The sequence below is a fragment of the Corythoichthys intestinalis genome, chromosome 18 (genome assembly GCF_030265065.1).
Source record: "Corythoichthys intestinalis isolate RoL2023-P3 chromosome 18, ASM3026506v1, whole genome shotgun sequence".
In the NCBI taxonomy this organism is placed as follows: Eukaryota; Metazoa; Chordata; class Actinopteri; order Syngnathiformes; family Syngnathidae; genus Corythoichthys; species Corythoichthys intestinalis.
In genome coordinates, this window is record NC_080412.1 from 44,577,325 (window position 1) to 44,590,540 (window position 13,216).

At 39.9% G+C, this 13,216-nt stretch overlaps 1 protein-coding gene across 2 annotated transcripts in view; it reads left to right on the top strand.

Moving 5' to 3' along the window:
* Positions 1-13,216, top strand: part of nectin3b (nectin cell adhesion molecule 3b) — a 67,552-nt gene that overhangs the window by 37,030 nt on the left and 17,306 nt on the right. Inside the window, exon 6 of one of the 2 annotated variants that reach the window (XM_057820844.1) lies at positions 7,506-9,259. The exons of the other annotated variant lie outside the window; for it this stretch is intronic. Within the exon in view, the coding sequence (XP_057676827.1) occupies positions 7,506-8,173 (668 nt within the window). The 3' untranslated portion in view covers positions 8,174-9,259. Of the gene's footprint in view, positions 1-7,505; positions 9,260-13,216 lie in introns of those variants that run through there. 2 annotated transcript variants of the gene reach the window in all.

Genomic DNA, 13,216 nt, shown 5'->3' on the forward strand with positions numbered 1-13,216 from the left:
ACAAGACTGGGTATATTTAATATTTATGTATTCACCCAAGAAATATAACTGTAGCAACTTGTCAGTCTTGTCTCCCGGGGCCAACGCAGTCAAAATGAATGAAGTAGCATTTCCAAAAGATGTTTGTTCCCTGTCCTACTTTACAGCTGTTCTCGTCGCATGCAAATAAATTCTCTCCCGATAGTTTGTTGGGTTTAGTTTGATTACCTGAGTGTTATTTTCTATTTAAATAATAGAAGACAAGCTGTTTGAATGTAGCGTAGAGTTCAAATAGTTGGATTGAACATGTTTATCTTGAGATACCGTAATTTCTGAACTATAAGGCGCACCTGACTATAAGCCGCCAGCCACCAAATTTGAAATGAAAACTGCATTTGTTCATAGATAAGCCGCATTGGACTATAAGCCGTAGTTGTCCTCATTGTATTATGGGATATTTACACCAAAAGATATTAACTGGCAACACTTCATTTGACAAAGGCATTATAAGACTGTCATGAAACCAAATGAACCACCATGAAGCTTTGAACCAACTGGCCGCAAAGCCTTATTGTTTCAAAAATCTTCATTTGGCCATCACTGCTCCCTTGGGGGAGACAGTCAACCTCTGCTGCCACCTGCTGTCAACACTGTTGTCATCCAACATTCCTCCTTGCATGCATTGCGGCACTACAGATGTAAATAACAATCAAAATTCATGTTCTGTGCTAATTATTTCTTCAGTTACTGTTCCAGTTGTTTCATTAATTGCTAGCTATTGTATTTGGTAACATTTTCTTGGATAGTGGTGCCATAATACTGTCATAATTATTACATGACACTGTCATAAGCATTATTGAATGCTTATAATAGATGTCGGTTAGTGTCATCCAGCAAATTATCTCACTTTTGAATGGACGTAAAAGATCTGAGCTGGACATAAATGGAGTTAGTGACATAATATGCCACATGACACATATTGACATCTGTCATAAGCATTCAGTAATGCCCATGATAGTGTCATGACATAATTATGACGTTCTTATGACAGTCTCATGATGCCGCTGTCAAATAAAGTTTGACCTATTAACCCAAATAAATCATCAAATAAGCCGCACTGGACTATAAGCCACATGATTCAAAATGAGGGGGAAAAAGTAGCGGCCTATAGTCTGAAAATTAGGGTAAGTTGTTCAATGAACCATAGGTCTAAATCTGGAGTACAAACTATGGCCCGTGGGCCAACAGTAGCCCGCTGCCCACTTATTAGAGGCCTGCGCAAATTATAAAGATATAGAGTAATTTTCGCACTATAAGGCTCACCTGACTATAAGCTGCCGCACACCAAATTTGACACGAAAACCACATTTGTTCATAGATAAGCCGCACTGGACTATAAGCCGCAGCAGTCCTCACTGTATGATGGGATATTTACAAAAGATATTAACCGGTAACACTTTATTTGACAGCGGCATCATAAGGCTAAGACCAAATGAACCACCATGAAGCTTTGAACCAATTAGCTCCAAAGCTTCATTGCTTCAAGAAGCTTCATTTGGCCATCACTGTTCCCTTGGAGGAGACGGTCAACTTCTGCTACCACCTGCTGTCAACACTGTTGTTGTCCAGCATGCCTCTTAGCATGCATTGCAACACTATAGATGTAAATAACAATCAAAATTCATGTTCTGTTCTAATTATTTCTTTAGTTACTGTTTCAGTTGTTTCATTAATTGCTAGTTATTGTATTTGGTTACACTTTATTTGACAGATGGGCCATAAGACTGTCAACAGACAATCATAATTATGACATGAGACTGTCATGAGCATTATCTCACTTTTGAATAGATGTAAAATAGCCGAGCTGGACATAAATGGAGTTAGTGACATAATTCGCCTGATGACACTTAATGACATCTGTCATAAGCATTCAGTAATGCCCATGATAGTGTCATGTCATAATTCTGACGGTCTTATGACGCCACTGTCAAATAAAGTGTTAACTATTAACCCAAATAAATCGACAAATAAGCCGCACTGGACTGTAAGCCGCAGGATTCAAAATGAAGTAGCGGCCTATAGTCCGAAAATTACAGTAATTGAATATAGCACACACAAGAAGCTTAAATTCAGCCCACATTCTGTTGCACTTCTCAGCTTTAACACTAGATGGAGATAGTCTCTTAACCATTTAATGCCTGTAATATGAAGCAATTGTCTGAGAATATCAACATTTGAAAAATAAGGTCTTAAACCTTTTTTTTAATTTATTTATTTTTTTTATTTATTTTTTTTTTCAAATTTGTAAAAAATGTCAAAATGTGTAATATGCACTCAAATAATGATAACCCTTGCTAAATCCTGTTTTTTTTTTCTCATGGAACCTGCAGATGCATGTGTTGACTTGAATCCATCTTTTTTTCTTTTTTTTTTTTTTTTTTTAACAAAAAATGTTAAAATTCTGAATTAGTCACAAAATCATGAAATTTTAGGTGTATCAAATATGATACATTTGGCAATATAGGGTTAAACAATGCCTCTATTGTTTCCAATCAATGTAGGAAATTGTAGGGTTTCATTATTTGGTTTTACATAAACTTGTTTGTGTGGTGTAAATATATAATAGTATATATTACACAGCGGTAAGGAAAAGTATCTGAACCTTTTGAAATTTTTAACATATCTGCATAAAATCAAATGTCTGACCTTTGTTAAAATCACACAGATGTAAAAACAGTGTCTGCTTTAACTAAAACCACCCAAACATTTATAGGTTTTCATACTTAAATGAGGATAGCATGCAAACAATGACAGAAGGGGGGGGGGATAAGTGAACCCTCTGCCTAAGGAGACTTAAAGAGCAATTGAAACCATTTTTTACCTAACAATTTAAGTCAGGTGTGTGCCCAATCACTGATGAGAGGTTTAAAGCTGCCCTGCCCACTCTAAAGCACACACCTGGTAAGCATTTTCTGATGAGAAGCATTGTCTGATGTGCATCATGGCTTGGTCAAAACAGCTGTCTAAAGACCAGCAATCAAGGATTGTTGATTTGTATAAAGCTGGGAAAGGATACAAAACCATCTCTAGAAGTCTGGATGTTCATCAATCGACAGTCAGAGAAGTTGTCTACAAATGGAGAGAGTTTGGCACTGTTGCTTCTCTCCCAAGGAGTGGCCCTCCACCTAAGATGATGCCAAGAGTTCAGCGTAGAATACTCAGAGTTAAAAAAGAACCCCAGGGTGTCTGCTAAAGACTTACAAAAATCACTGGCACAGTCCAATATATCTGCACATCACGCATTATGCTTCCACGGAGGAAGCCACTGCTGTCTAAACAACATTGTTGCTCGTTTAATGTTCGTAAAAAGGCACCTGGAAACTCCACAGAAGTTTTAGCAAAATATTTTGTGGACTGATGAAAACAAAGTTGAATTGTTTGGGAGTAACAAAGTCTTGTGTGGAGGAGAAATGGAACAGCTCACCAACATCAACACCTCATCCCCACTGTGAAGCATGGTGGAGGGAGCAACATGATTTGGGGATGTTTTGCTGCTTCAGGGCCTGGACAACTTGCAATCAATAATGGAAGAATGAATTCAGCAGTTTTGCAGGAAAACCTAAGGCTGTCTGTCGGACAGTTGAAGCTAAAAAGAGGATGGATGCTGCAACAAGACAAAGATACAAAACGCAGAAGTAAATTCAGAACGGTTTCAGGGGAACAAAATAGACATTCTGGAGTGGCCAAGTTGAAGTCCAGACTTGTAACCTATTGAGATGCTGTGGCATGACCTAAAGACAGCGATTCATACCAGACATTCCAGGAATCTGACTGAACTACAGCAGTTTTGTAGAGAAGAATGGGCCAAGATTAGTCCTGATCGATGTGCCAGACTGATCTGCAGCTACAAGTAGCGTCTGGTTGAAGTTATTGCTGCCAAGGAGGGTGCCGCGAAGTATTAAATATGATGTTTCACTTAATTTTTCCCCCTTCTGTCAATGTTTGCATGCTATCCTCATTACAATATGAAAACCTATAAATGTTTGGGTATTTAAGTTAAAGCACACTTTTTTTTTTTTTTTTGTGTGATTTTGACCAAAATCAGATCACGTTTGATGGTGATTTTATGTGGAAATGTGAGCAATTCCAAAAGCTTCAGATACTTTTTCATACCACTGTACTCGTTTTTTAGACCTCAAATCATTTTAACTAGGAAGGATTGTATTGAGTGATCATGCTTCACTGCCACAGACAGTGATAGACGTCCAATCTAACTTGATTAAGAGGCTGGCAGCCATCGAATGATGGCTGTCAGCCCTCGCAGTCAAAATGGATTGGTAGTCTAAAACCATCAACGGCAGCAAATAGTTTGGACACCCATTGAATTGTTCTAAAACAATCTTCCTTGGTCATTCGATTATCACCGTGAAAATCATAATTCATGTATTAGTTTTAATAACACTTTACGAGTTTACAAAATAAAAGTCACAGTAGTAAATCGTAAATGTCAAGTGGATTCCTGCGACTTCGGCTCTTATGAATGTTCTGATCTTCAGCAAGAGCCAAGGTAGAAGCAAACATCCTCGGGGGTGGCTAATATAGTTCAAATAGAATTTGTCATGCACTGCAAACCACCTACGAGTTTAAAAAAGTGTCCAATAATTGTTTTTTCATGGCCAAAGTTCTTCCACATTTCTTCCTTTAGAACGCAACAACTAAACTTTTGCCTTGCGTTGCTGCTTTATATAACCTTGACGCACTTCCTTCTTTCAGCTATCATCACATCATCACCCACCTTTTTCCAAGCTTTTAAGAACCTGTAAAGTGAATTCAGATTTGTACCCTCAATACATTACATGTGTAACAAATGAGAACTACCTGTTTGTGGAGTTGTGTTTTCAGCGCATTCATATTGGATTTACGGTGGATATTTCAAGGTTTTGAAGCCTCATTTCATTTTTATTTTTTTAATCACAATCATTCTAATTTGGCAGCATTGTAAAACTACGGTGGCTGGGAAGTTTCAGGCAAAATCCAAAGTACAAACACTTTGCAAAAGAAAAAAAGCACAAATGCAAACTGCCAAAACACGATCCCCAATTGCCAAGGCACGATTGCAAGTTGGCAAAAGCACAAACCCTCAGTTGCCTGCAACACGAATGCAAACGGCTCACAACACACAACTGCAAAAAACCACAACAAAAACTCAAAAGGATAGCAAGGAAATAGACTGAATTCCACGGAAGCTGACATGAGGACTACAACTCCCGTACTGCTATTGCCATATAAGAGATAGTCACAAAGCATTGTATACAAAGTGTGAATTTGTGAGTAAATTTCTGTAACTTATGTTTTCAAGTTCTGCGCATGTGGAGATGTGAAGTGATAACATATGGTTACGCAGCCGTTTTTTTTTTTTTTTTGGGCTTCGATGTTAACTTTTTTTTTCTTCGATGTAAAAAAGAAATAAAAACAAAAAAATAAAGCCTCGATTTGGAAAGTGTTTTGCCTTGATGTGAATTTTTTTTTTTTTTTTTTTTTTTGCTTTGATGTAAAAAAAAAAAAAAAAAAAAAAAGCCTTGACCTTTAGGTGTTTTTTTCTTCTTCAGTGTCACCTTAGAGGCTCCGCAACTATGAGAACAAACATATTGGAACAAAAGTACCGTATTGGCCCAAATATAAGACGGTGTTTTTTGCATTGAAATAAGACTGAAAAAGAGGGGGTCGTCCTATATTCGCAGTCTAGACGTTATATCCACTCACGACGCTAGATGGCGCCAGATATCATTAAAGCGATATTCTGTCATGATAGATCTCAACTACTCTCCCCATTCACGACGCTAGAGGGCGCCAGATATCATTGAAGCGATGTTCAGTCATGACAGATCTCAGCTACTTTGAAGTTTAACCAGTTTGCATTACTTTATTGCAATGTTTTTCTCATTCAGATTTGTTTCAAGACTACAGTTACAGTTAGACTTCATTTTGACGGTTAATGCAGTTATTGCAATTTAGTTGTTTTATCACAATAGATTGGTTTATTTACATTTCAAAAACAAGCCTTTCATTTACGAATGTGACTGCACTGTAGTTTACATATTTAAATGTTCGGGTATTAAGATTTGAATGAGGCAAAATAACATGCTTTTTCTCTCAAATATATTGTTATAATCATTTGTTTCGGATGTAATTATTTTCTGTATAAAAATTAATTTGGTGTTGAAACTCTTTTTTTCAAACTTGTTTTGAAAAAGAGGGGGTCGTCTTATAATCAGGGCCGTCTTATATTCAGGCCAATACGGTATGTTACAATAGATTAAAAAAAATAATTAAAAAAAAAAGAAATATTCTAAATAAAATTAAAATGCAGTTGAGCTTAAACCTACAGCCACAGCTCAACATTATCACACAGAACAAAAATAATTGAATTATTTTATAGATAAAAAGCACTTGTGTATGACTCCTGTCATGTTTACATAATACACACTTTCTCAACACAGTTGCCAGAGAGAAAAAAACTAAACATATTTTACCACTTCTAGACACGCTAAACAGCTGGAGTTAACTCTTGTAGCTGGTGGGAAACGTTAATTACAGTGTTTACTAACCTTTAATTCTGTATAAATGCAAAATCATATTGGAGGTACTGCCTTCTCGGCAGCCACCCTCCGCAAACATGTTTTCCATGTTGGGTGGCCCTCCTCCTCTAAACTGTGGCAGTCTAAGTCTTTGATGGAGGAAAAAAGTTTAGGAGTTTCACCCCCTCCAGCCATCGTGTAGCACAGCTGACTCACTGACACTGAACAACAACCGGTTGAGCCTCGCAGCTGCAAGCAAGGGATTTCTCCCTGCATATTTGGGGACATAAAAAATGGCTAATACCGTAGGGACAGTAAGACTGAAAAGTTTTGCGGTTTTGAAACAGTGACGTTTTCATATTACGGTATACCTTAAAACTGGTAATCGGCTTATGTCTATGTGGCAGTTTGCATTCATGTTTTTTTCTTTTTGCAAAGTGTTTGAAATGTGTGTGTTTTGGCAATTTGCATTTGTAATATTTTTTCTTTGAGCAAAGTGTTTGGACTGTGCATTTCGCCTAATATTTCTCAGCAGCCACTGTATGAAACTTCCATTGTGGTGTCAAATTTCACTTTACAGGAACTTGGCATAAAAAGTTAAAAGTTGTCTAAAGCAATCCCTAATGTAGTACAGTGTTTCCCAACCTTTTGAGTCAAGGCGCAGAATTGAGTGTGAAATCCTGTGGGAGGCTCAGAGACTTCTGCCATCAATGGCAGCCAATCTGTGAAAATTTGCAGGCAATTTAACCCTCATCATTGTTGTTAATCTGATTAAATTGCACCGGACCGGATCAATGAATCCGTAAACATTCCGAAAAATTGCTCACTTGGATCCTTACTCCACACCTTCGAGCCACGACAAAGTGTTTGGGAATCACTGCCGTAGTCCGATGTAGTGGCACTGACTTTGTGCTTGTGTGTGTCTTCATCCCTTCTACTCCTCATTAGATCCTCCCACCATGCCTTCCACCATTACTGCTCCTGTCCTCTCTGGTTCCTCCTCCTCCACCCTAGTGGACGATAAGCTCCACGTTCGTCTCAGCTCCCCCACCCTCCAAGCCCTACCTGACAGTAACCTGGGCACCGTAGTGGGCGGGGCTGTGGGCGGGGCCTTGTTCCTGCTGCTACTGCTGTGTCTGGCCGGCGTGTGTTACCTGCGCAAACAGCAGAGCTTCCACGGGGACTACTGCGCCAAAGCGTACCCGGGTCCTAGCGACCTCCAGAAAGCCCCCGGGGAGGCGCGCGAGCCCCACGCCGTCAAGGCCGGGGTCGGCTCCGGCTCCCAGCGCCGGAAGGACCACGACAGAGAGGAGTGGGGCGGCCACGAGCTCGAGCGTCACCGCGGCTACGACGGAGACGAGTACCCGTCTAACGGCTACACGCGGGCCATGAGGGAGGGCGGTCACCACAGCAACCGGCAGAATCCCCAGCGGGCACAAACGGAGTATTGTAGTCCTCAGCAAGCGCCCAGGAGACCCAGATACACGCACTCTCCCAAAGCGGCGAGGAATGGCTCACCCTACGTGCCCAACAACGGCTACGATAGCGCTCCGGAGGGCGATTACGTGTCTCACAAAGACGGTTCGCTCATCTCTCGTAGGGAGTGGTACGTTTGACCCACTCCGCCATCCTTGCGGTCCCGAGCCCCACGTTACGAGATTAGGAACACTTCTTTAAATACCACTTTGCACCCTGGAAGACACTTGAGATTCGCTCATAATGTGAACGAGCCTTGTCACGGCCGTGTTAAAATGTACGTGTGCTCCCTGGACCGCCAGCGTGCGTTCAGGCGAGGAAGCCACGGTGGCCTTGATTTCTCATTTGCAGGGACTGATTTGTTTGAAAGACCCTTGACCTCTAAATACGCGACGTTGACATCGAAGGGCAGACCGGAATCTGATGTACGCCCTGTGATGAATCTCTGCTTTTCAGATCCCTACCGGTCATAACCTCTCGTTTGCCAGAAGTCGAGGTAATTGCACTGCCTTTTGCCATAGTCTCAACATCGGATCAGTTCCCTAATTTCAGTCCTTGCAAACTTAACTAACTTCAAATGGAATTTTACAACTACGGACCATAGGAAAGTTGAGAAGAGAAGCCAGGTCACTGCCACCAGCTGACAACCAATTCTTTCTATGTAAATGTGTTGCAAGGACCTCTATTTAACCTCTGTTAGCCGTGTTGGACAGTTTGCTCTCTGACGCTAAGCCAAGTTGTCAGTAAGGCTGGAGTACGACCGCCATCACAAACCCGAGTGCAGTATTACGTTACACGACTGTGACACTTGTAAGAAGAACCACATACGGGCCAACTAATTTCAAGATGTCACTGTACGATTTTGATATGTAGACAAACCTGAGAATTTTAACGTGGCTGGTACGCCGACGACATCGGATCGCTTCATCCTTTGACTCGTCTTTTTCGTTTCAAAGCGAAGGCTGCGGTAAATGTCGGGATATCCTATCGGGACCACGCCGAGAAGTGAAGTATTTTGTACGGTGGTCCGAAGTGCCAAACACGACGGCAAATCAAAAAACATAACTGCAAATTCAAAAACAGAATGCCAACTCGCATTACAAAAAAAAAAAAAAAAACGGCAAATCACATAACAAAAAAACAAAAAGAATGACAAATCACATAACAAATTGGAAAAATGACAGATCTCATTACAGATTAAAAAACATGACAAATCTCATAACAAATTTAACGCAACAAATTGCATAACAGAAAAAATTAAAAATGCAACGACAAATCTCATAACAAACAAGTTAAAAAAACGGAACAACGTATCACATAAATTAAAAACTGACAAATCGCATAACAATTAAAAAAAACAATGCCAAATCACATAATTCAAACAAAACTCAACAAATCGCTTAAACAATTCAGACAAACACAAAGACAAATCCATAACAAACAATTCTAAAAAACACAATGACAAATCTCATAACAATTCTAAAAAACACAATGACAAGTCGCATAACATTTCTAAAAAACACAATGACAAGTCGCATAACAGACCTTAAAGACACAATGACAAGTCGCGTAACAGACTTAAAAAAACACGACAAATTGCATAACAAATTAAACGGCAAACACAGGGACAAATTGCTTAACACACAATTCAAACAAACACAGGGACAAATCACCTAACAAAACAATTAAAAAAAAAAAAAAAAAAAAAAAAAAACGACAAATCGCATAACAAATTAAAACGACAATTCGCAAAATAATTCTAAACAAATCACGACAAATCGCATAGCAATTCTAAGACACATGACGACAAATCCCATGACAAATTAAAAAAAACACGACAAATACAATTCAAACAAAACACAAATCGCATGACAAATTAAAAAATGACAAATCGCATAATAAACCATTAAAAAACACGATAAACGATTCAAACAAAATACGACAAATCGCATAACAAACACGACGACAAATCGCGTAACAATTCTGAAAATCACGACAAATCGCGTGACAATTCTAAGACAACAAATCGCATGACAAGTTAAAAAAACAAACACGACAAATACAATTCAAACAAAACAACAAATCGCATAATAAACCATTAAACAAAAACGACAAACAATTCAAACAATCACAACAAATCTCATAACGATTCCGAAAAACACTACAACAAATCGCGTAACGATTCCGAAAAACACTACGACAAATCGCGTAACAATTCCTAAACAAACACAACGACAAATCGCGTAACAATTCCTAAACAAACACAACGACAAATCGCGTAACAATTCCTAAACAAACACAACGACAAATCGCGTAACAATTCCTAAACAAACACAACGACAAATCGCGTAACAATTCCTAAACAAACACAACGACAAATCGCGTAACAATTCCTAAACAAACACAACGACAAATCGCGTAACAGTTCCTAAACAAACACAACGACAAATCGCGTAACAGTTCCTAAACAAACACAACGACAAATCGCGTAACAATTCCCAAAAAAAACACAACGACAAATCGCGTAACAATTCCCAAAAAAAACACGACAAATCGCATAACAATTCCAAAAAAAAAAACACGACGACAAATCGCGTAACAATTCCAAAAAAAAAAACACAACGATTAATCGCATAAAAAAACAATTCTAAAAAAACACAACGACAAATCGCGTAACAGATTAAAAGACACGACCAAAAAAAAAATGAAATTACATGAAAGAACCGGAAGAGGTAGGTGCCCAGTCAAAAAGTATACTCATTGCTGACTGGACGACTCTACCATAGGAGTGAACGTGGCTTCCCCTATAAATCTATCCATCCATCTTCAACAGCTTTGATTATTTTTATTTGGGACATATCCTTGCTATTTACAATTGTGGTGTCAGTTAACACACAAGTCTTTGTGCCTGCGAACCCAACCAATGGGAGCGTCGCGTTGTCACATCGAACGCACCCTTAGGAAAGTTGCGCTGACACACTTAACACTACAATACAATATTCATTCACATACGTAATTTGTTACTTCGTACGTATGTCCCAAATATAAAAATATAAAGATGAATGGATGGATTTATAGCGGAAGCCACGTTCGCGTCTTTGGTGTTGCTTATTTTCAAATACCACAGGATCAGAACCTACCCTTAACGGTAGATTCGTCCAATCAGCGATGAATATACTTTTTGACTGATACCTACTTCTTTCGGTTCTTTAATTTAATTTTGGGATTTTGTCGTTTTTGTTGTTGCGTTAAGTGATTTGCCGTTTTGTTGTTTTTTAAATGTGGTTTGCCGTTGCGTTTTTGAGTTTGTCGTTGTGTTTTTATATTTGCCGTTGTGTTTTTTGATTTGCTGCTGTGTTTTGGCACTTTGGGGCCACCGTAATTTTGGCACGGCGCACTTATCGGACGAACGGAGGAGATTGGACAATCTCCCTCTTGCACAGTAGTGTTTAGAAACTGTAGCTTTACAATAGTCGCTCAGAGGCCAAATATTGTGTAGAACAGAATAGATGACGTTGAAATTCATAGCATATATTTAGCGTATCGTTGGATACCGTAGCTTGAAACGGAAAGACGCGTTAGGCCACTTTAACGGTAGTTAAATTGATGTTTATTATTAGTCCAGATGTGACTATCGTGCTGCGATTAGGTCGTAGTGACACGTCGGCCAGTGCTAATCATGTGGTTTCTAATGTGAAATACTAGAGACACATGCTCTTTTTGTTACCAACTTACCTTTAAGTCTTCACGGCCACATTGTCCCGTTTACCTCTATTGTTTGTGCGGTTGAAAGAGTGCCATCTTGTATTTTTTTTATTTGAATTGTTCCGGACACAAGTTAGGGAAGATATTAAATTGCTCCTCAGGCAACGTTTGTCTCTTTGGGAGTTGGGGATTGAAAATACAATCCTTTTGCAAAGATACAATAAGCGGGAGTCGACTGTTTCACGGTTGGGTGACAAAATAAGCTCTGTGGCCGGCTTGGTGCGCAGGTAACAGGAAGCATGGCTGCCTAATCCCCTCTTGTTGGCGTCTATGCACTAAGGCGGAAACCTCAATCGATTTTGGAAGTACCCGGAGTCATCGAGTTTGGTTGAGAGAAGCGACGAGACACCTTGACAAATGAACTAGTGCCTTAGAAGATGTTTAATTGTTCCCATTGTTGTCGTTTTCCTGTTGATGCTTGGTGCCATTACTGTTGTACTCAGTGCCATATATTTACCATGTACGTGAGATTCTTGAAAAGCCACTATTGTCATGCGGAAAGTTCAAAATTTAGTTAGCACAGTAGATACCGACACTGTGACTGGTTTATGTTAAATGAACATTATTTTGTTTGTGTATAAATACACACGGTATTCAGAAGGAATGTAAGTTTATGGAAAAATATATTTATGTCCGTGAAGCATTGATTTGTTTTTCTCAATAAAGCACCTTAGCACACGTGAGTTTCTTTTCTCTCTTCTTGTGCTCTTTGTGCTTGAATAAATGACATCATCGCCGAATGCTGCATAAGACCATCCGCCCCCCCGCTCGGCTACATCACGCCTCCCCGCCTCCCTCCCGCTCCTTCAGATCCAGTACGCACATCTGGGACGCTGCCGATGATGTAATGCTTCCTCACTTGGTTACCTACAGCGTAGTCTCGGAATGATCTGGGGTTACTCTAATTGTCCTTACCTGGACTAAGGGCCAGATTTTCCTTCTGGATTTGGCAAAAAAAAAAAGGCATTTTACTCCTTTAGTCGGGTGTACTGTCTAGCATCTGTTCAAATTAAACGCTGAGTGTTTGTCTGGCCCCGAGTCCCACTCTCCAGCCCATTGACTGTCCCCATGGCAACAAGCTCATCTGGGGCTGCTGCTCTTCCCGCTACCTGGTCACAAAATCTGGAGGGGAGGGGCGGGAATGCCGGGGGTGCATGACGACGCTGACGATCGGCGACAGGGAATGTCCCGTTACCCCTGCTGCATCTTTGCACGGGTATGACCTTAACCATTTTTAGCTTCCCTATCATCTTTGATGACCTTGCCATGCAAAGGTCACATCCGCTCTTGACCTTCAAGCACGCCATACGAGGGAATACTCGTTTTGTCGTTCTCGTAGACTACTACAACCCCAAGCAAAAAGTATGGAATCACCAGTCTCGCACGAGCACTGACATTTTATCATATAGATCAAACTC